The sequence below is a fragment of the Pleurodeles waltl genome, chromosome 4_1, assembly GCF_031143425.1.
Source record: "Pleurodeles waltl isolate 20211129_DDA chromosome 4_1, aPleWal1.hap1.20221129, whole genome shotgun sequence".
Lineage (NCBI taxonomy): Eukaryota > Metazoa > Chordata > Amphibia > Caudata > Salamandridae > Pleurodeles > Pleurodeles waltl.
The window spans coordinates 313,836,394-313,860,992 of record NC_090442.1 but is presented as its reverse complement, the minus strand read 5'-3'; the positions used below and the strand labels follow the sequence as shown (position 1 = coordinate 313,860,992).

At 46.6% G+C, this 24,599-nt stretch overlaps 1 protein-coding gene across 2 annotated transcripts in view; it reads left to right on the top strand.

Annotated features, from left to right (window-relative positions):
- The window catches only part of FERRY3 (FERRY endosomal RAB5 effector complex subunit 3), a 318,703-nt gene that overhangs the window by 257,962 nt on the left and 36,142 nt on the right, over positions 1–24,599 (top strand). For both annotated transcript variants that reach the window (XM_069228412.1, XM_069228411.1), the window contains exon 12: positions 8,665–8,722. In XM_069228412.1, coding sequence (XP_069084513.1) covers positions 8,665–8,722 — 58 coding nt within the window. The remainder of the gene's footprint in view (positions 1–8,664; positions 8,723–24,599) is intronic.

Genomic DNA, 24,599 nt, shown 5'->3' with positions numbered 1-24,599 from the left:
TAGTGCTGACAGCTCTGACTCAAAGCATGTGTATTGCGTAGGAAGATTAATTATAACAATGGCTGTGTATTTCTTCCAGAAAGTTTGAAAAATATATGTACAGTTATCCAGCATTGTAATTGCTGGTTCTTTGTAAGGCACTATAGCGCAATGAAGTATAGCCAAGGAGTACAGTTATCAGTACATGAAAACTAGGGTTGTTTTGCTAAACACATCCACGTCTTACTAGGAAATAAGGCTCAATCCGATATTGTAAAGCACGGCTCCTCATCTGTGAGGGTCTCAAGGCTCACGTGGTGTTCTATTTTTTTTTTAATTAGATGCAGGTTAGCTGATGCAGTTTGTGTTTCTATCCTGAGAATTTTCACCTGCAAGCACCACTGCACGGACAGAAGCACAGATTTCAGGCAGCAGGTGTGCCAACCTTGACACTTTTTCCCTTCCTCCTGAGGGTCAACTGCATTTTTTCCTTTTGGCAGAGTTTGTGTGGCCGTTACTCCCAGGCATCCCATAAACTGAAACAGCAGATTCAGTCCTCTTCAGGGATATTGTACGTGTGCCCTGAGATTAAGATACTACCTATCGGTCTCCACAACCCCTAGTTTCATGGGTGAAGCCTCCCTTTACCCTCCGTGAACAAACTGTGGCTGATGGTATCTAATTAGAGTTTTTGGAGTAAAGTAAGTACACGCAAGACATTTCCTCAGGCCCCCTCTTGTAATTTCTTAGGGTGGATGGTGTTCCCTTAATGTTTATAATTTTCTTGTTTGGGATGCTTCTGAAAATTCTGAAAGTAACATTTGTAGTATTCATTGTAATCTTTGGAGCATGTGCCACCACCCTTGCAGTGCTTTTGCTGTGACTGAACATTTATTTATCTGAAAAAGGGTTAATGCAGAAGATTTATGCTGCCCGCTGAAGACAAGAAGTTCTGATGGATACTTCTGACTTCAGATTCCTTGTCTTGTGAATATTTCCCAGGCATCAGAACTCTGAAGCAATACTCTTGGATGCCTGTAGGTGGCTCCACTCCAACTGTTTCTGCTCCTGAAATGGACAGAACTCCTTATAAGGGCTACTAATGTGCGCAGATGTCATTTCCTTTCTTTCCCCGCCTTCAGATGCAGATCCAGACTTCTACTGCTGTCATCTGTGATGAGATTTTTTTACTCTACTTTTCTCAAAATGTTACCAGTATGCAAATGAAATGCCCCCTCCTAAAATGGCAGGGTTTAAATCTTGTGTATGGACTGTCTCAAGCAAATGTCTGCGACAGATCCCCATCAGATATGCCTCTGATGCTTGGAGTCAGAACACGGCTCAAGAACCTGTAGTGACTATGTCCGGATGAACCTGAAGGCTATTCAGAATCATGAAGCTAAACCCCGTCGCAACATTCTACGAAACTCAGTGCCATACCTTTTGAAATTGATAGTAAGGCCCTGATCCTGAAGTTGCTCATGCGTCAGATCTTTGTCATGGTCAAACTCCTTGGCTAGGTCAAAGAAGAGCACAAGAAACCCAAGTGGGAATTGGCCTCTTCCCACCATTCTTGATCTCCAGAGAAGACACAAGGTTCTGAATCTGTATATTGCACAAAACGTTGCAGCTTTGCACATTTTTCAATCATATTTTATAGTTTTTTTTTAAAGACGTTTTATGGATGTTAATGAATGGTTAACTGGGTATTGATCTTAGAATTAAATTTGAGATTGGGGCTGAACACTTGAAACCTTAGCTCATTTTCCAGGAGATGGGAGCAGCTAAAAAAAACGGACAAAGTCCACATGGCCATTTTTACCTTGAGAGGACAATTAGAGCTGCCATTTTATGGCTGTGCGCGCTCTAGTTGTTCCACGGCTGATGAATAAACACTGCTTATCATCATCATCAAGGGAATTAGCGTGCCATCTGGTGTTTCGTCTTTAACTCCTGAGGAGCCGATTCAGAGTAAAACCCCAATGGACCCCCGACATTCCAGGTTAGTCGAGCCTTTTAGGAAGGCCATGCTGTGCATTTTCAGCACGCTTCTGGTTCCCCCTGCCCTGCCTTCAGGCTCCAAGGATCCACATGGACCTTCAGTCAGACTCCTGCTGGTGGATTCACTCTTGGTGCCATCTGTGCCTCTCAAACCTGCTGCAGGTTCTGCACCATTTTTAGCCCTAGCACCACACTATGCAGTGGTTCCTTTGGCATCAGCGCCAATGAAAGAGGATCAGCAACCTATGGAAGTCCCCAACTCTGAGCCAAAACAGTGTCGACCTCTGAAAAGGCCACACTATGACCCTTTCGAGTCACAGACTTTTGGCAATCGTTTTAAATCTGGCAAATTTCCTTTACTCCGTGAAGTTGAGTACATATGTTACACTAAATTTGTGGCTCAGATCCAGATCAAAGCCAGAATTTCAGAGACAATGGGGATGAATTATCATGAAGGCCCACAGGACATCAGTGGTCTAGACACTTAGAGGGTCATTCTGACCCGCCGCCCGCCTGGTGGGAACCGCCAAATGGCCGCTCCGCGGTCAGAAGACCGCGGATGCCATTCTGGCTTTCCCGCTGGGCCGGCGGGCGACCGCCAAAAGAGCGCCCGCCGGCCCAGCAGGAAAGGCCCTGCAGCAAGGAAGCCGGCTCCGAATGGAGCCGGCGGAGTTGCAGGGGTGCGACAGGTGCAGTTGCACCTGTCGCGATTTTCACTGTCTGCTAAGCAGACAGTGAAAATCTTTATGGGGCCCTGTTAGGGGGCCCCTGCACTGCCCATGCCAGTGGCATGGGCAGTGCAGGGGCCCCATGACACCCGTTCCCGCCATCCTGTTCCTGGCGGTAAAAACCGCCAGAAAAAGGATGGCGGGAAGGGGGTCGGAATCTCCATGGCGGCGCTGCTTGCAGCGCCGCCATGGAGATTCAGCCCATGCAGGGGAAATCCAGCGGGAAACCGCCGGATCCCCTTTTCTGACCGCGGCTTTACCGCCACGGTCAGAATGGGCTGGGAAGCACCGCCAGCCTGTTGGCGGTGCTTCCGTGGTCCCCCTCCCTGGCGGTCTTGGACCCCCAGGGTCGGAATGACCCCCTTAGTCAGGAACTTGGTTAGTGTCTCTCCCTGGTCCTGCCATGGAGGAGAGCGCATCTTCTGCAGTAGTGCTTACAAGGGCTGCAGAGGTCCTTGACCTGCAGCTCTCGACTATGGATGTTAAGCCAACATAATTATGGAGGTGCTTCAGCCTGGTAATGCACTTGCAGAACCTCTCTAATGAGGCTCCTACTGCTCTGGCACTCCGGCCAACAGGGAGGTCACTGGTTGCCAAAGATCAGCTCTAGATAACCCTACATTTTTCATGCTCCATCCAGTGCCAGAGAGATTGGAGGTTCAGGCGTCCACTACTAAAGCCAGTGGTAACACCTTTCCTATAAACCCCTCCTGTGCAAATCCAAATGTATAGAAGCATTTAACAGGGACATGTTTTCTTCCACCAACCTAGCCGGACGTTCAGTAAGTGCTAGTTGTCTCCCTTGCTGTACACCAATGTACTTTGGGACATAGTCGATCATATCTTCATGGTAGTTCCAGACGACTTAAAGATACCTTAAGCCCAAACTGTTCAGCTTGGATGTGGCGGAATTTGTTGTCTGGCCTGGACACAACCAACTTTTTGGGTCTGACAATTGGCACAAGGCTGTTGCTTCATTGTAACGCTTGGGTGAGATCTACAGGCTTCTCAGGGGATGTCCAGGCACCTTTGATTGATATTCAGTGGTTCTCACCTCTTTGGTGAGAAGGTGGGTTCAGCCATAGAAGGATTCAGAAAAAGTTGTGCCACAGCTGACACACCTGCCGGACAGCTTCCACAGCAATTTTGCCCATCTCCGGGTTTTGCCAGGAGTTTGGCATATTAGCGTCAGACCACTGCTGCCAACACAGCAAGCCCTTTTGATGTTGACACTGTGCCTACCAATAGCAACATTTAGCAAATCATGGACAATGCACAGCTCAGCCGCCCACATCTCTTGCAACCACAAAATCAAAACGACTTTAGTGTGTCTTTGCCGCATACTGTCACACTGCAGGAGGCAGGATCCGCCATTTTCTCCAGGGGTGGCAAGACTTTACTTCTGACCAATGGGTGTCTAACTTGTACGAGGGGGCTACTTCCCCCCATTCCTTTCTACCCAGCCGCACCTTCTACTCACATCAGCGTGGCTGACAGAGGACGACATGTCCATTATGCAGCAGGAAGTGCAGACACTTTTGGCAAAGGGGCCATTGAGTTTGGGCCTCTCAAACAGGATCTGGGTGTTAATCCTGCTACTTATTTGTGCCGAAAAAAGATTGATGCCTTGATCCTATTTTATATCCTCACCTCTGTGTGGAAGGACAAATTCAAGATGCTTATGCTAGTTCAGGTACTAGCTCAGGTACTGTCTGCCCTGGAAATTGGACGTAGTTTTGGACCTACAGGATGCCTCTTTCCATAGTTCTTTCCTGGAGGCCCACAGGCGTTATCTGTGGTTCATAGTGGGCCAGGAGCATTTTCAGTTTCAGTTCCATTTTAGCCTCAATAGTGCCCCTCAGGTATTCATAAACGTGATAGCAGAGGTCACAGGACAAACATCAGTGATTTGGTGTTTCAGTCTTCCTGTACCTCGATGACTGGCTGTTGAAGGCAGGCTCACACCAGGCAGTCATAGACCCCCTCCAGACAACTATGAACTTTCAAACATCGCTAGAGCTCACTATCAATGTACCGAAGTCACACCTAAGCTATTCCCAGACACCCATGTTTATCATAACGATCCTGGGCACAGTGTAGGTTTGTGCCTTTCCCCCACAGTGGAGAGTCCAGGGCATTTGGGCTGTGATCCTGCTGTTTCAGCCTCTGTCCTGCATATCAGTGATATCAGTGAGGATGACTCTGAGACTACTGGGGCTGTTGACCTCCATCATCCTGCTAATCATACATGCCAGATGGCACATTAAGGCTCTGTATTAGGAGCTAAAGTTCCAGTGGTTGCAGCAGTAAGGGAACATGTCAAATGCCATCCAGGTGTCTGAGGGGACTGCAAATAGTCTGCAGTAGTGGCTGCTTGAGTGCAGCTGGGCCAGCGGCAGACCTATCTCCCTACCCGACCCATAGCTGCCAGGGTGATCAGAGGACTCTGCTGTCTGGCAGAAACCTACCTCCACATCAGTCTGTTGTATTTGAAGGTGATCTACTTGCCATTGAAGGTCTTCCTGCCAACCATCAAATGAAGGCCTGTACAGGTTTTCATGAATCACACCACAGCCATGTAGTAGTGCAACAGTCAGTGAGGGGTAGAGTCTTGGGAAATGTGCCAGGAGGGGCTATACCTCAGGAACTGGCTGAATTGTCAGAGCATTTCACTGGTCACAAACCACCTGGGCAGATAAAATAGCAGTTACACCCTGAGGTGGGTGGTGCAAAGTGTCTTGCAGCAATGTGTAGAACCCTGCCTCGATCTCTTCACCACCACAGAGAATGAGCAGTGTCAGTCCTTTTGTGTGCTTAAGTTCCCAAGATGACTCTCTCTCAGACATGCCTTCCATCTGAAGGGGCTCCAGACCAAAGTTATCTGAGTGGCTTCAAATTTGGCCAAGAGAGTACAGTATTTGGAACTTTGATACATGAGCATTCACCCTCCAGTCCATCTGCTGCCCCTTCAGGAAGATCTTCTGTCATTTCATCAGAGAGGAGTTTTGCATCTGGAATTGCACAACCTGTACCTCCATGTATGAAGATTGAATGCAGCATTTGATTCCATTTGCTCTCCCTCCTGAGGTTGTTGACGTTATCTTGGCAGCTAGATGCTTTTCTACAAGTCTGTGTACACAAGGCTCTCAGGCAAGTTTGTGGATTGGTGCCGCAACTGCCAGATGGGCCCATTATTGGCCAATACTTAGTTGTTGTTTTTATCTTTTGCCCATTGATGACTTGCTCTGGGCTCTGTTAAAGGCTTCTTACCAACTCTTTCGGGGGTTTGTTTTTTTTGCCTTTGTTTGCATCACATTTTAAGATTTCCTAAAGTTTTTCAATATATTTTCCTGCCAAAGCCCTTTGTGATGCCAGAGTGAGACTTGAATTTGGTTTCCACGTTTTTTTAAAGTGCACCTCCTTTGAGCCTAAGCTCAATATTGCACTACACCTTCTGACCCTGAAACAGTACTGTCAGCTTGTCACATAAGTAAGCTGCTGACACTCTCAATTAAGCCACCTTATACATCATTTGTTCCAGTCAAACTGGTGTTTAGAACTCCAGCTGTATTTTTACCAAAAGTAGCAACGTTTTTCCATGTTGGGCAGATCATCATTCTTCTGTTATTGTTTGCCCCTCCTCATCCTTCAAAAAGGAGAAGAGAAGAGATTGCATTGGTTGGATCCCTCCAGTTTTTCCCTTGATTGTACCGGAGACCACCGGGTGGACAATCCCCTCTTTATGGGTTGCTAAAGGGCAAAGAAAGGCACAGTAGTGTAGAAAAGAACCATCTCTTCTAGATAGATAGTCCTTTGCATAAACATATGCCAGGCACTAGCTAAGGAGCAGTCTTGTGAAGGGGTATGGGTCCATCCCACTCAAGTCAAGCCTGCTACTCCTGGATATCTGTCAGGTTGATATTTAGGCATCATTGAGCACATTATGAAGCACTACTGTCTTGACAGTCAGGTCCGTAGGTATGGGATTTTTGCTTGTTCCATACTGTGGGAATTTTGGTCTGAGTAGTTCCATAGACCTACTACCTTGTGGGGTACTGCTTTGGTATCTATTCAAAAGGTGGGGAGTCTGAAGTTAGAAGAATCCTTCTGAAGAACAAATTACTTACCCTCATAGCCCTCTTTCTGGTGGATACTGATTTTCAGAATGAGGGTTAATGAGGCATACTGGAGTTAAGTAAATGACAACAATAGACCAATGGATGAAGAGAGATTGCTGGTAAAACATAATTTTGCTAACATCTAAGATCTTGGCCTGAAGCCAGACCTGCAAATGGTCTTTCACGTACCCACTCCCTACAGGCCCATGGAAGTTGATCATACCTTCTGAAACATAATTATGTAACCGGTTGGGAAAATTAGTTGCAAAAGGAATTTCCTTTAGAAAACCATGAACATTTGTTCCCAATGTAACCAAAAAACCTATAAGATTTCTTTGTGGTGCTGCCTTATTCCTGATTGTTTAAATGCGGGATATGAGTAATCAGGTTTCAGTTACAGGTGTTGCAGGCAACTACACACTATTACATATGTTCAAAACACAGTAAATAATATTTGTCGGGCACTCAAAGTAATAAATAATATGCTTTTGAGTTCATATTTTCCTTTATTTGAAGTCTTTAATTTCATTTTTTTCCAGTATCCTTATCAGATTACGTAATAGACAGACACAAATAACACAACATGCTATTATATTAATTCATAAACATCATTTCTAATTGGTTTCTTTCTTAGCTGACTTCAGCTTTTATAACCTTGAGCCCGCTTTGGCAACCATCAGCCAAAACGTGTTTCGCCACGAGCTATGCTTCTTTTTCAGGGCTGAAACGAAAAGCTGAAGTGAGTAACCTTATGTTTCACATCTGCCAGTGCACGATCACCTACTGCAGTTTAGACAATGTCCCATTTCAGCGCCTGGTATATGATGTGCAGTGGACAAGGAACTATGCAGCTGAGCAGCAGTTTTTCATTATCCTTACTGGCAGGTCCAAGTCATAAAGCGGTCTTTTCCAACAACCCTCTGGGCTTGTGAGTTTCATTAAACCTGGACAAAGCATTTCATCTAAAACATTTAAAAAGCCCCTGGTCAGTGGAGGGGCACTAGGGAGGCCCTTTCACTGTTTAAACACACAGGATTTCATTTTGATAATGAAGAGTTTTTGGCTTGCTTTGCTGCAGAAAGAAGGGTTCCCAGCGTGTTGTAAAGGATGGAGAATAAGGGTGAGGTTAATCAGATTTGCCATGAAATCAGTTTTATGCATTATGGAAGGTACACTTCTTGTTTTCCAGTGGTTGTAAGGATAGTCGTGATTGCAGTGTCTTGCATGATTTAGACTTACCCCCAGGACTCACTATGAGTGTGACACAATCACTAGAAGAGAATGTAATGAAAGCTTGATTTAGAATGTTGGAGTTCACAGGTACATGCAGAAGAATAAAGATGTGTAATTTACAGCTCTGTGTGTGGCGTAGTCATTGGCATGTGCTCAGGCTGTGGCAGACGCTACACTGATGTCAAGTGCAGCTCTGCTATTAGTTTGTATTTGCACTAAAAATACTAGATGTCAGTAACTCTGGTCTCACGTTTTAAATCGTAAAAGCACAGCAAGTGTAAAACTCTCTGTGAATTTTGATTTCAGAAAAGTCAAATTACAACCAAGATCGTTTGTAGCAGATCCTAGTGTTTTTTTATTAATTTAAATTATTTTTAACCTCCGGATTTGCTAGAAAGTACTTCTCCTGCAACTCACTGTAGTGATATTAAAAATTTAATTTTACTTCCCGGTTTTTCAGTCTTTGATTTCCATCTTGGTTATAAAATCAAAGACTTCAGGACTTTACAGATATTGGCCTTCATATTTGTTCAGCGATGATGTGGTTTAACTTTCGTTTTCACGCTTTTCTACCAGTTTTAACAGTCTGGTTTGTTACTTTGTAGGAAATGACAATCCCCTGGTGCCTGAAGAGAGCTGAACTTGTGTTTAAGTGTGTCAAAGGTCAGTATATACGGATATATTACTACCCAACTTTAAACACAAAGAAGTACATACATGGGTAATTCAAGTCAAATGTAACTGCAGAGAGTAGAAATCTTGCGCTGTGATTTGTATGCTTTGTAATTACGATGACGTGTACAGAGAGACTGAACTAAAAATTGAACATTTCTAACACCATATATTGTGTTTTTATTGATGTTATTCGCCCTCACAAAGAAATTAAGAGCAAAAGCATAACTCAACTAAAGAAAGACATTTTAAAAAACTGACCTAACCTACTAACTACTATTGGGTTCTGGAGTAACGTGCTACTCGCCGAAAAAGCGGGTCAATGCCTCGTCAGGAAAGTGCTTCAATGCCTTGTCAGGGGTTGTGCAAGCTAAATGAATCACTGTATATGATTTAGATTAACACCGTACGCTTCACAGCACTGTAAATTAATGATCTGTTCATACTGTTTCGGGATATCTTGTATATGAAACACCCCAGTAGTGTACTGTACTGAGTTTATGTTGTGAATTCATCATGTTGAGTTTGTTTTCGATTCTTGGACCTATAAAGCCCTGCACATAAATGCACCATACTCATATGGTAACAGTATTTAATATAAAACAACGTTAAAGTGACAAAAACATTAAAGCACAGCTTCGGGATGAAGTGCAGAATCATTGTTTCATTGGGCTTGTTTCTTCAAGCAAAATGATAATTGCAGCCCCTACAACAGATAGTGTGTGTGTGCATAAACAAGCATACAGTGAGCATCAGAACCAACCAAGCAGATAAGAAAATAGGCTAGTAGAAAGACCATTAATTGATAAAATATTGAATGATTTAATCTTACTAACCAGGCGTTGCTAGACCTGGCATCCTTAGAGTGGTCTTACTGAGACTTTTTTGCCTTTACCTCCCTGTATCTTTTTGATGGCCTTTGGACTCTGAGCACCTTACTACTGCTAAGTACTGCTAAAGTGCATGTGCTTCGTCCTTAAATATGGTAACACTGGTGTATCCACAATTGGTATCTTTAATTTACATGTAAGTCCCTTGTACAGTGGTGTGCCATATGTCTAGGGCCTGTAAACTGAATGTTACTAGTGGGGCTGCAGCACTGATTGTGCCATCCACTTATGTAGCCCTGTAAACCTGTCTCAGGCCTGATACTGCAGAGCCTGTGTGCAGTTTTACTGCCACCCCAACTTGGCATTGAAAACCTTTTGCCATGCCTTACAATTCCCCTTATCTTACATAAAAGTCACAGCTGAGGTAGACCCTAAGTAGCCCCGAGGGCAGGGTGCCATGTAAGCAAAAGGCACGACATGTACCTTTAAACCTTTCATGTACTGGTAATAAAAAACACCTAAAGTCCTTTTTCATCACTGTGAGGCCTGCTCCTTCCCTAGGCCCGCATTGGGAATTCCTTATAATATCTTTAAGTAGTAATTCCTGGTATGAGAGGAGTAGCTGCATCATGTTTAGTACCATTGTAATGGTGATAATAATCAATTTTTACTGATAAAGTTGGAGTTATTATTACTGTCTCAGAAATGCAACTTTTAGAAAGTGGACATTTCTCTGCACTCTCTGCCCTGTGTGCCTTCAGCCTATCTCCAATATACGTCTGGCTTGGGCAAGGTGAAAGTTCACTTCAGACACCCACAACACAGGATATTCAGCTACATCTGCATTCATCTGCATACTGGTGGGTCTTCTTGGGGATAAGGTTGGGAAGGGCTCCCACTCACATCTCAAAGAGTAGTGATCGGACACCACACACAGAGGCTGATTACCTCCCACTGGCCTAGGCTGACCTGAAAGGGGGACCTATGCACTTCACAATAATTCTTTGTACTAATCCCCCACATCAAAGGCACTTTCTGGTATAAGTACTGGGCCTCTTGACCCACTAGATTAGTACACTACTGGACTAAGAAGGAGCTCTGCTGCAGTGAAGGCTGATGTGCCAGGATGATTGCCACTGTGATATGACTGACTTTTTCCAGGAACTACTGACCTGCTGTGTTGTGCTGCCCTGTTGCCTGCTGACTTTTGCTCTGTAATAAGAACCAACAAGCAGCTCCAGAGTGTCCCCATGGGCTAGTCGACTGACTCTCCCTGCACCAGTCTGAAGCCAGAGGAATGTAGCGACTTCACCTGCCTCCCTTACGGTGTCTGCAGCATTGCCCGAGTGCCATGGGCTGAGCGCCTTTTCAGTGTACACTGCAACTGCAGACTTAGGCCCTCGTTCATCAGACTCGCAGTGACGGACATACTTCCGCGGTCCGGTGGTAAAGACTGCCATATTACAACTTTGGCAGTTTGGCCAAAGCCAAACCGCCACCCGTACTGCCAGGGCTGTGAGACCGCCGGGACGGAGGTGAGCACCTCCTGCCCGGCGGTAGACGCATTACAGCCATCGACATTACGACTCTGCAGACCGCCAGGATTTTCGTGGTGGTCGCACCGCCACGAAAATGCTGGCGGTCATGCACCCGGCGACAAGAATCTCCATTCCTGTCACCGGCAGACAAACCCTCACACGACCACACACCTACATTCATGCACCCCCACTCACCCATGCATTCACTTACAAACTCCCCCACACTCTTGCACCCAAACACTCACTCAAATACACCCATTCACTCACACACATGCACTCTAACATACATATCCACTCGCATGCACGCACTCATACACCCCCCACCCGCATTCACACAAACATACACACACAATCCCCACCCCGTCGGCATACACGCACTTACACATACACACACTTATCGCCACCCCCGGCATTCATGCACACACGCAGAAACCACTCACATTCACACAACACCCTCCCTCTCCCCCTTCGGACGATTAACTTATCTGCCTTGGCGAGGTGGCTGTCCAGGAGGGGATGGGTCCCTGCACTTCCCACCTCTGGCACCGCACCGCTGTGCAGAAAACGCTGCACTGTATCACAGGTCGTAATAAGGCGGGCAGAGTCCTGTTGGTGTGGCGGTGCAGGTGGTGGAAACCGCCTCTATTACGACATTGGCCGAGTCAACGGTGTCGGAATTCTTCCGGAAATTGTCACTATGTCGTAATATGGCGGTCTTCAGACCGCAAGCACTGACGGTCTTTTGGCGCCCCCTGCTTCGACAGTCTTACGAAAAGACGACCAAAGTCACAATCAGCATCTTAGTCATGTTCTCCTATTTTTGCCTGACCTATTGGCATTTGTCTCTTTTTTTTACTTTTTTCAATTCTCCCTAATTGGCCTTTTGGATTTTTTCTGCTGCATTGTCTCGCTCTGGAGAAGCCGTACCTGCACCTGCAGTAGTTGACTTTGAGCTGACCAGGTTGAAGTTGTATACTGTGCAAAGGATTTCTGTAAGGATTTTCAAGTATCTACAAAGGGTTTCACCAGGAAGGTGGAACTTATGAAGGCTTTGAGAGCCTGGGCAGAGGCCCAGGTTGCAGGAAAAAACATCCCAGAGGAGGAGCAGGAAATTCCTGAGGCGGAGGATGACCTGATCCTGGATTCCCTGAGGAAGATGAGCCCCCTAGGGAACAGGCCAACAGTTTGCCAAGAGCAGGATTGGTTTCCAGACATGGGAGCAGTGTATCCACCAGGGACCTGTCTCAAGAGGAGCTGGCGGGAGGAGAGAAAATTCAGACTAGAACTTGCTAGATTGGAGCAGGCGTGCGAGGAGATAAAACTGGCTTTTGAGGTGAACAGGTTGCTCATGAGCTCAGTTTGAGAGAGCTGGACATAAGAGTCCTGGAAGTAGGGTCTAGCAGTGGAAATGGTGGCAGCATACCAGCAGTGCCTTCAAGTGGGTCCAGAGGCCACATCCCAAAAGATGTGGCGTTGAAGTTTCAGTGTGGGGGATAATGGGATCACTTGACCTACAGGATGTTTTCCTTATAGGGGTCCTGTGGTCTCATAGACTGATTCTGTGCTCCGTGGTGATTCCAGTGCCCTATCAATTTTGTGGTTCGCTGATTATGTTGCTTCCAATGTTTACTGCTTCAGCCCCCAAAACTGAAGCACAGGACTATGCACTGTTTTGAATGCAGGCATCACAAGTGGCTTTGTACCCAAATCCTGATAAAGAAGCAACATTTGTCCCTGTGTATGAAAAAAGAGACTGCTATGATACTGGCTATTTACCATCCTATTTTGTTGCTGGATGACGTAAGGAGAACATATGCTAGGATCTAATCTAAATATATTCAGGACTAGGTGGATAGTAACAATGTGCTAAGCAGTGATTCAAAGAACATGGCAAATTTAGACAACTACTGAGCAGCAAAGAGGTTGCATCTTATTAAATATATAAGTAAAGAAGATTTTTATATGCTTGGCATTTGTTGTCTGAGACTCCCTTCCCTCCAGTCCCATGAATAGAAGCCTCATGTGACAAGCACTGCTGAAGCAAGGGATGCCAGAGTGGATGACTGAGATGCTGCTCTGCCTACATAAGTAGCTAAAGGCCATGCTTAGCTATTGAAGAAATGTTGAATGCATTAAAAACATTCTCAGTAGACACTGGAGTGTGCCAAAGATGTGACATACCTAGCTGACTTAAAACTAGATATACCAAAAATAGGATGTGAAAAGATAGCCATACTGCTATTTGCTGCAAGAGTGGTACTACTCTTCTTAAGAGAAATCTCAGTGCAGCACCTATCGAGTGGATTTGATATTTACTGCCACATCAAAAAACTGGCATTCAGTACCACCAGTCTCCCTGAGCCTTAAGAGGGCACCTTCTTTGTAGTGGAATGATTGCTAGAAAGAGTTGGTAGGTTTGAAAAGTTTAGTACTGGATTAGAATCAAAGCTGTCTTTATTTTAACATAGTTAGAAAGCAGCATGTAGTTTGAGCCAGAACATAGGCACTATTCTCTGACATGAGTGGTAATATGAACTTTGAGACCTTGATAACAAGTTTGATATAAAAACAATGCTTCCTTAAAACTCTCCTGCGCTTTAACTTTGTAACACCCTTCATCTAGAGATGGGCCTGAAAAGCATTGCGGACAAGATCTTAGTACATTCTATTCGGTATTGGGCAATGCTTCACAAGAATCCCAGTGCAAACATATGTTTGAGTTCACTGTAAGAAATCATAATCACTGATATCTTCAGAAAATGCTGCGGTTTAGAGTATGTACATGGTACCCTGTAACCTATTTGGTGCAAAGAGCTGTGGACTAACCCAGCATTATTTAATGAGTCAACAATCAAAACCATGAAGGGAAGATATTGGGAATCTGTAGGAAATACGCCTTATCTGTTTGGTCAGCACAGATTCTTCTCTTTTGATTAGACCATATATCTTTGCCTGCTTTAGAACTCTGTGCTCTTTAACCTTGCCCCAGTTTTAGAGTTGGCATACTCCTATTAGCATATTTAGCTTGCTTATAAGTTCCAAGTATATGGTGCAATTTGCAAACATGGTTGAATTGGCATACTCCTATTGGCATATTTAACTTGCTTATAAGTTCCAAGTATATGGTGCTATTTGTTCCACGGCACTGGAAGTTTAATGCCACTAGTGGACTGCAGCACATATTGTGCCATCCACTATAATGGCAGTGCAAACATGGCTTCAGGCCTACGACCCTAACCTGACTGTAACAGTGCAAAACGTGCACTGTGACCTGTCAAACTAAACCCTTTTTGACAGGTAAAAACCTATTTCTTATATACTAATGTCACCCTTATGTAGGCCTTGTAGCCCATGTAGCAATGTACATCATATTTAAAACTAGGGCATGTAGAAATTCAATGTAGACATCTATTTAGTCCCTACAGTGACTAGCAACCAAAAGCTATTTTCACTGGGGCAGGCAATGCTTCACATGCCTGTCCTGTGTAGAAAACCACATGAAAGGGAGAGAACAGAATGTGTTTTCACTGTCTGGTTATTGAAGAACCCTGCTTTCGTCCTACCAGACTTGTGTCTCTAGGTTTGTTGTGGGTATAGTACCTGCTCCAAATTGTATTGTAGTGTTAGATGTGGGAGGACCCTAGGATTACAATACTTCACCCACTCACACCCAGCCCTCAGAGTCCAAATTGAATGTAGCCAGAGACTTTCACCATCATGAAAATGCCCTGACAGTTTGTATTTTGCACCAGTTTTCAGTAAGGCAAACAGGAACTACTGAAAAAGTGGTTTGGGTTGGCCCTTGGATGCTTAGTTTATTGGTCTGGGAGGGCTGGGAGTCACCCCACTCACTAGCTTGGGGCAGGCATAAATGTGGCACCTCCAGGCATCCATCCACTTCAGAACACTTTCAGTACTGGACCTGCAATCAAACAAGGACTGGACCTGCTGTCTGTGCCCATAGAGGATCCCTGAAGGGTTGGACCTGCTTCCCCTTGTACCCAGGATGAAGAAGTGGACGCCAATGGTCAGTCAGTTGACCTCCTGTCTTAGCTACAGAGCCATAACAAGCTGCAAGAGGCTGCTTTTTCCCAGGAAGTACTCAGCCAAACACCGACAACTGGAATTGGACTGGACCCTAATGTTGGCCTCTGCCTATTACACTGGGAGTCTTTTGAAGTGTATACATATGATGGAAAGGGACTTGAAAGATTAATAACAGCGACCAAGTATCCTTACTGCCAACATAATGATCTGTCCTTTGAATCTAGATAAGGGTGGACCATAGTTGGAGAAATAGCTATATGTTTGCCCACACAGTAAAGATGGACGGACATAGATCAGTGTTTTTACTGCCTGCCACATCACAAAAATCCTAGTGGTAAGGGGCTGGAAAAAGTAAAAATGTCCCCGTCACCATGGGAGATGGCTAGGGTGGGCATTGTTTTTTTTTTTTCAAATTATTGTTTTCAAAATCTACTTTGGGGTTTGTTTTTGAAAATAAAAAAAACTTTTGAAACTTTGTCGCATGACTCCATCATGTTTGGCAGTAGAGTTCCAGTACATTTGCAGGTACCACCTTGATGGCGGTTCCTGTCAATGATTAAATGTCCATTAGGCTGATGGACATATCAAAATTTGGCAGGCGGGTACTCCCTTAGGGTGACAAAGTTATTTATTCTACAGATGAATGTGCATTCCACCAACATCACATTCAGCCCTTAATTTAGAACGCAAAGTTTTCGATCAGGATGAATCTGGTTGGTGTATCCAGCCCACAATTCATAGTGTCAGCCGAAATAGTGCCTCGGTCTCAGTGTACTGCTCCCATTGACTAACATTGGCACTTGGTGCTTTCAATGCAATTTCTAATTACAAGTTTAAAAATTCATATCTCTGTTTCCCTTTATTGGATTTTTGTCATTTGGTGTCATTTTGTTTATTACATTCTACTGTATTTTAAAAATTCATTTTGGGATTTTTATTGTTTTGCATTTTGACTTTATTACTGTTTTGATACTGTATAAATACTTTACATATCGTCCTAAATTAGACCTGCCCTCTCTAACACAGCTCACAAAATCTAACAGAATTGCACTGTGATTAACATACGGGCATACCTGCAATTATATACAACTCAAGCACAGTGTAAGACAGAGAGGGGTGCTTATCAGTTGAACGCAGATGAATGTGCAAGGTGATAGGCAGCTGGTAGCACATACTCATATGTACCAGAGGAGGACATTGTCACCGCGCCTTGGGTTACTGCTGGGTGATGTGCTTCGGGATGGCACTAGTTGATGGCTTTCTAGGGAGCAGGCTCCTCTGGAGAAAACTGGATGGAGGGCCTTAGTAAAATATTGGGTGTTGTGTCTGGTACACACTTAGGACCTCATTACAACCCTGGCGGTCGGTGATAAAGCGGTGGTAATACCGCCAACAGCGGTGATAAAAAGAAATTGGAATCATGACCACGGTGGAAACCGCCAACACAAACAGCCCCTTTAACACTCCGACCGCCACGGCGGTAGCAACAAACACTGCAGTAGTAACCGCCAACAGCCAGGCGGAAGACAATGTACCTCCCACTGCATTACAACACGCCCATCTGCCAGTTTTTCCGGGGCGGTACCAACGCCATCAAAAGCACGATGGAAACAGAACACAGAAGGGAAACGACTCACCTCACGACACTCAAGGAAGAACCACGACGCCATGGAGCCCGAACTGCAGGTTTTCCTCATGCTGGTCTACCTTCTCATACACCAGGAGCTTGAGCGCCGGTGAAAACGACCACGGTGAGTACTGCACCTAGCACACAGGGAAGGGGGGAGGAAAAAGAGAGGGACACACACATGCAACACCCCCACCCCCACCCTCACCCCCAACACCATACACACAAATACATGCAACAAATTACATATACACCCTGTAAACCTCAGGAATAACGCAAGGACAAAAGGAATGGAGTAAAAGGAGTGAGTGTTATTTTAGTAATTATTTTGAGAAATACGTTCATAAAGAAATAAACAGTATGTACAATATATACAAAAGGAGGGACAATGCCCACTCCAAAATGTCTGTGGCCCACTGGGCCAAAACACATAGGCCAAGGCCACACTTGACCCCTGCCTCAACACGGAGAGAACACTGTAGGGGCATGAGGTCGAAAACACACATGCACCTCAGGGGGACGGGTAATGGGGGGGCACCTCAGCCGGAAGATGGTATAACGCCACTGGCCTGGAGGGGGCTCCATGCCCACTGCTTGGTCCTGGGGAGTGCAAAGCCACAGTCTCTCAAGTGGGTGCTTTGCCCACTGCTTGGTCCTGGGGAGTGCTAAAGCCACAGTCTCAAGTGGGTGGTTTGCCCACTGCTTGGTCCTGTCGAGTGCAAAGCCACAGTCTCTCGAGTGGGTGGTTTGCACACTGCTTGCTCCTGGGGAGTGCAAGGCCACAGTCTCTCAAGTGGGTGGTTTGCCCACTGCTTGGTCCTGGGGGAGTGCAAGGCCACAGTCTCTCAAGTGGGTGGATTGCCCACTGCTTGGTCCTGGGGAGTGCAAAGCCACAGTCTCTCTAGTGGGTAGCTTCTCCACTGGCTTTGGCGGGGGCATTGTGCCCTGTGTGCTTCATCCTGGCAAGGAGGGGGTGAGTGGATGCATTCTTCCACTGTTTCTGGAGGGGGCATTGTGCCCAGTGTGCTTCATCCTGGCAAGGAGGGGGTGAGTGGATGCCTTCTTCCACTGGTTCTGGAGGGGGCCCTGTGCCCAGTGTGCTTCATCCTGGATGGTGCAAGGTCACAGTCTCTTACCTGTGTGTCTCACTGAAAGGTGTTGCAGGGTCCAGGATGCACTGCAGCCCATGTAGTCACCACTACACACTGCTCTCCGGTGGTGACGGCTGCTCAGTAGATGCCAGTTGTGCTGCAGGTGGTGGTGCAGGCAGTGGTGGTGGTAGCCTCTAGCTCATCACCTGCAGCCTCGAACGGCTACCCACTGGGGCTGCTGCTGCTGGCAGTGGTGCTGGTGACAGCGGGCAGGTGGCAGTGCTGGCCGTGGTGCAGGTGGTGGTGCTGGCCGCAGTGCATGTGGCGGAGCAGGCAGTGCTGGTGGTAGCCTCCAGGCCTTCACCTGCAGCCTTGGACGGCTGCCCACTGGGGCTGCTGCTGTTGGTGTCAGTGCTGGCGGCGGTGCTGGCGGCAGTGCAGGTGGCGGTGCTGGCGGTAGTGCAGGTGGCTGTGCTGCCCGTGTTGTTGGTAGCCTCCAGGCCTTCACCTGTAGCCTCCGATGCCTGATGTGCCATGGCTGGTGTTCTTGGCAGATGGTGGTGCCTCCTTACTTCTGCCAGCTGGAGTCTTTGTCTTGCCCTTGCTGGCTGGTTGTGCCTCCTTCCTCTTGCTGGCTGGTGTCCCCTTCTTGCCCTTGCCAGGTGGCGGACCCTTCTTGGCCTTGGTAGGTGGTGCTGGCACACTGGCTGGGCTGATGGGTGCCTCCTTGGAGCCTCTCACAGCTGCAGAAACCACAGTGGCCGTGGACTGGGTGGCTGAGGTGCTGGCCTGGGTTCTGGCCACCCTGGCCCAAGGTGAAGGGCGGGGGCGGAGGGGTAGGAATAGGTCGGTGTTGACGAGGAAAAGTTTCTTAGGGACACTGTGGTGGGAAGAGGGTGAAGGTTTGGGAGTGGAGGTAGGGGGAGTGGTTGTAGGAGGTGTCAGTCTGCTGTGTTTGGGTGCAGGTGCATGGGCTGGATGCTGTTGTGAGGTGGATGGCTGTTGGGTGTGTGTGTGCTTGCGTTTGTGTACTTTGGGAGGAGGGGTTACAAACACAGTGGGAGAGGACACAGGGGACATGTGCATGGGTGTGGGGGTCGTGACTGCCAGTAAGGGGTGTGTAGTGATAGGCGTGCTGGTGATGGAGGTAGTGGATGAGGGTGTAGTGAACGCAGGTGTGAGTGTAGACGCCACTGGGAGGGAGGTGGACAACGAGGAGGGGGACACAGTGGAGGCAGTGGATGTTGATTTGTCTGCATGGGGATGGTGCTTGTGTGAGTGCCTGTGAGATGAAGTGTGGTGCTTGTGTTTGCCTGAGCCACTTTTGTGTGTTGATTTGGGTGAATGCAGGTCTGAATGTGTGCTTGGGATAGGTTGGGGTTGAGGGGGATTGGGACTGGGTAGAGGAAGTTGGAGGGGGGAGGCTGGAGACAGGGACAATGGTTGCCATCAGTGCGGAGGCCAGAGCCTGAAATGCTCACTGCTGGGCGCCACGCCAGAGTGAATGCCCTCCATGTATGCATTTGTTTGTTGCAAATGCCTCTCGAATGGTTGACTGCCCAGCAGTGAGGGATCTCTGGAGGTCAATAGCCTCCTCACTCAGGGCAGCAGGGCTGACTGGGGCAGGGCCTGAGGTGCCTGGGCGAAGGAGATGCCCTCCCTCCTGGGTGAGCGGGCACGGGAAACGCGCTGAGGGGCTGTTGGGAGGGCAGCGCTGGTAGGGGGAGTGGTGGCTGTACCTCTTGTTGGGGTGGGCACAGAGGTGTTTGCCACAACCAGGGAGCTTCCATCGGAGGAGTCGCCTCTGTCGGTAGTGTCCCCTCCTGTCTCCATTGTGCTCCCCTCACCCTCCGTCCCACTGGTGCCCTCACCGTCTGTGGATTTGGCATCCAGGCACATGTGGGATGCAGCTCTCTCCGTCACCGGTGCTTCTGCTCCTCCGCCAGATGATGCTAATGCACACAAGGACAGGGTGACAAAACAAAAAGGGGGAGAGAGACAGAGGATACACTTGGTCAATGCCAGCAACAACACTACCGTTGTCGTATACAACTCACATGGAACTGCCCTATGCACTAGGCCATGCACTACCAGTTACAATGCTAGTCACCAGCCCATGGGGTACAACGCCATTAGTTGCACACCTGAAACCCACAGGACCCTGCACAGTAGTATGTGCCCACTAACACTATTGGGGTTGGAGTGCATCTGAGCTTGCCCATCATTGACCCTACCCTGCCAAGTTCGCCCTGGCCTAGGGGCACCCACAGCCCACATCCCCCACCCAGGTAAAACCTTAACACGTGCAAAGTCATGATTCAGAATCTGTACTCACCCCCTTGTGGCTGTTGTGATGCCTTCAAGTGCCCATCCAGCTCCAGATAGGCCATCGCCAGGATGCGGAACATCAGGGGGGGTCAGGGTACGACTGGCACCCCTTCCTCATTGGGAGGCTAGTCCCAGCTGGGCCTCCGCCGTCTTCCTTGCCCAGCGGCACAGGTCCTCCCACCGTTGGCGGCAGTGGGTGCTCTGCCTGTCAAAGACTCCCAGGGTCCTCATCTCCTTGGTGACGGCACGCCAAATACCCTTTTTCTGATGGGCGCTGACCTGCAGAAAAAATACAGCAGAAAAGGGATTAGTCGTACCCTCCGGACTGTCATAATCATGGCCCATCATATCCCTCCCATCCCCTAACGCACATACATTGACCACCATACATGCAGCACTCTGCCCAGGACCCCTCAGACGCCGCCCCCCCCACCCCCCCACACGGGGCTTATACACACAGCAATCCATACATTCATGGCTCAAGGATCATGCTCACAGTGTACTCACCTCGTTGTCTGGAGGACCATAGAGTAAAGTGTACTGGGGTAGGACTCCATCCACTAGTCTCTCCAACTCCTTGGAAGTGAAGGCAGGGGCCCTTTCCCCAGACACTCGAGCCATTGTCCCTTTCAGACACAGGTCACAGCAGAAGTGTAGGTCCTCTCCTGTTGAAGGTCAGGTAGCAAGTGAGTGAACAGACAGAAAATGGCAGTCACGTCCGCGGCGTAGCGTACCGTCACCGCCGGCGTACATCACCATTGGCTCCTGGAACCCAGAGGGCCCAATGATAACAAATGCGATCTTGCGCAGCCATCGTCACCCGCCGACAGCAACGGTGCACAACGCCAGCGGAATTACCTCATTTCCACTTGTCTCTCCTCCCCTGAAGGTAAGGCAGCCGCCATTTCAGAGGGGCACAGTCCATGGCACCTAACTGCATCACAGTAGACCCTGGCACATCAACTGACTCACGAGTTCACATACTGTTTCTGTAAAGGAAGAAATGCATATTAATATTGACATGTGTGAATATGACCCTATCTCTGAGGAGACATAAATGTCTTAGCTCTCTTCTGGCCTGCTGCTTATGGAACATAGACCTAGGTTTACAGGTCTATAAGACGTCCATTGTCTTGGTAGTCTCTATGTCCTTTATCTTTTCAAGCATCAACTCATCCCGAGAATCCAGCAGTCAAAGTAATATTGAGGAGATGATGTTGTCCTTAGGCCTAAAACCAGAGACCGCAAGCAGCCATTTCCCATGAAGCATTATCGTCCAACACATACCTGATACTAAAATTCAGAATGATCTTGCCTGCTGCCACTAGTTCTTGCCCCCTCCTTCTGGTGGGCCTCAGGGAGGTGTTTGATTAGATCCACCATATCTAGCTGATGAGTAGTCCAACAAGATTGGCAATTTTCAATTTTACAGTCACCTCCACAGCCACAATCTTGCCAGCCACATTGATCCTCATGGTTTTCCTCATCTGTGGCCTGCGCTGAGGCTGTTTTTCTAGAGGTAGTGACCACTAAAGATTCAGATGGGACCCGGCCCCTGATATACACCTGGTTGTTAGGAGCTGCTTTATACATTTTAGTGGTATAATGGGGCACAACACTAGCCTTGACAAGGTCTTTGAAGATCTTTGTGGAGATCTTGAGCATATGTCAGAGCATAGAAAGGTCCTGATCTGACCTTTCTGTCTTGGACAGCCTTCACTAAGAATGCATTCTCATTCTGTACCACATGCAGTTTGAGGTTGTGGTGGTGAGCTGCTCTTTGTTTAGCCATATGGTACATAGTGGTGTCTTCAGAAGGGTAAGCTTTGGCTAGATAGAGGTCTTGGTCATGCAGCGGTCAACCCAATTACCCTGTCAGTGATCATCTTCTCCCCAGCTGTGCCAGAATCATAATAGTGTTCAGTGAGGTAGTCTGGGCTGCCATGCTTTCTTTTTGTGTTCCCTGAATATGAGGAAGAGTAAATACTGGGGAAGCAGTTGAAAATGTAGGCTAGTTTTTGGTGTGAAAACTGTCAAAGTCTTATGAAGACATTATACATTAATAAGTATACCTGTTTTCTTTCATACTCCATGAAATAGGTATGTCCATGCAGAAGCAGCATACACTTGGATTCTAGAGCCTGCAGTATCTGCTCTATACTTAGAGAACTTAGAACTTAAGTCTTTTGTCCGCTGCAGTGACAAAGAAGTGAAAGACTGGACATCAGTACATTAGTGACAGACACAGAACCAAATGATTACAGCGCAAACTGTTTCAGATTGCTTATGACACTTCCGAACGAGCACAATACTGGCAAATAATAAGAATGTGTTCCATCAATACTTTGGCAGTTTTTTTTTAGCAAAATATTTAGTTTGCCACTACCTTACATACAGGGCATGGCAAATTGTTTCTTTTAATTTAAAGTAGTCTGTCACACTCTGAGATAACTCAATCCAATTCGGTTTATCTGGTTACATAATTTCCCATTATGCTTTCTGGTTTAGACGTATGAATGCTACTGTCATCATTCAAATGCTGATTCGGTTTTTGAAATACAAGAATAGAAGGCACTCAGAGTTACAAACAAGCTTGCTAGTTTTGCAACTGGCTCAATTGCCATTGACATGCTTCAGTAATGGAGCTTAACTCATGTGCAAAGTACCATTACTTCTGCTGGATGCTTCTAGTTACAGTGATACATAGGGCTTGTAGGTTGTCCGAGATCCCAAAGTGTCCACCGCCCATAACTGAACTACACCTTAAAATGATTTCTCATTGTGTACCGAATATAGACCAATCCATGTGGTGGAATACATAAAGTGAAAAATGGATATCAAAGAAAGCCATGTATTTCTGAAATGGGCACCAGATATGGAGTTTAGGAGCACTGGTTATTTGTACATATCTGAATTTTTGGGTACCAGCCTTTGTGTGTGGGGATCCCTGCTCTTTCCTCACATCTGGATCTAGAAAACCATACAATTCAGGGGGCATTTTTCAAAATGTCTTCTTTCTGAAACACTGGCTTACATTTGGAAGGCATAAATGCAGCGAAATTCAATTGATAATAACCAATGTTCTATTATTCTGTGCTCCCACATGTCCTGCGAGAAAAATGGCTCTCATCTGTTTTTTTTTACCCAGAAGCTCTTGTAAACCGTAAACTTTGAATAAAACACACATTCTAATCACATTTATGTGAGGCAAACCTCTGGAATATGTTAGGAGCTACAAATGTCCTAACTCTCTGCATTCCCCCAAGTCTCCCATTAAAAAATGTACCTTGCGTGTGTGGGTAAGCAACATGGACACATCACATTTTTCCAGGTAAAACTGACCCTTTTTGTAGTGTGTGTGTGTAGCTGTGTATTTTGGGTCCTAGCTCAGCCAGCACCTAGGGAAACTTGTCAGATCTGCTCATTTTTTTAAAACTAGACACCTAAGGGAATCCGAGTAGGAGTGACTTGCATGGCTCTCGCCAGGTTATCTTACCCAGAAGCCTTTGCATACCTTAAACCTTGACTAAAAATACACATTTCCTCTCATTTCTGTGATGGAAATTTCTGGACTCGGGAGGAATCCACAAAATTCCTACCACCCAGTGTTCCCCCACTGGTCCCAATAAAAACCCTGCTCCTCTTGTATGATTGAGCCTAGTGCCCATACAAGCCCCCCCACGTGGGCACAAAACCTTACATTTTTAAGGAGGTTTGGGGGAAGCACACACCCTTGCCTAAGGGGTTCCAGGTTCTTTTGGAATATCCCTAATAAGGGATCCACTGGCCAGAGATACCATTGGAAAGGGACTTTTCTCCTCTTTCCAACAATAGTTCTCCAGGGATGTGGAATTCCTATCGCCCGGGACATCTTGTTTGGGCTCAAGGGCAACAAGTTTTTATGTTTACTTTGTCCTTGGGACAAGTAGGCCAAACCCCCTGCAGCACAAACCCTTTGGCTGCCTGTTTACAGAGAGTGGAACTCTCTGCAGTTGAGGTAATGTGTTTCCAAAAGATAATGCTGTTTGAACTTGTATTTATGGTTCATTATTAGGGTGCATGCTGTAAATAAATGTTTTAAGGTCACACTTCACTACTGACGTTGGTTCCAGTACAAAAAAAAAACGTGTACACACATGTTTGAAAAGTTTAGGCTAAGAGGCTAAGTATAATGCTCCCAGAATGCTCTCTGATTATATGCAAATGAAGTGTCATTTAGTAAAATGTGTTGATGCATGCTAGTATTTCCCAAAAATATTTCTAATGGAAAATCAGTGTAACCATTTTCAACACGATTATGGGAAGCATGAAAATACACAAACACTGACAAAGCCAACTGATCTGACATATTTTTATAAGTCTTTTAGTTTCATCAATGCGTGTCTTGTTTTGACATGGCTTTTGTGA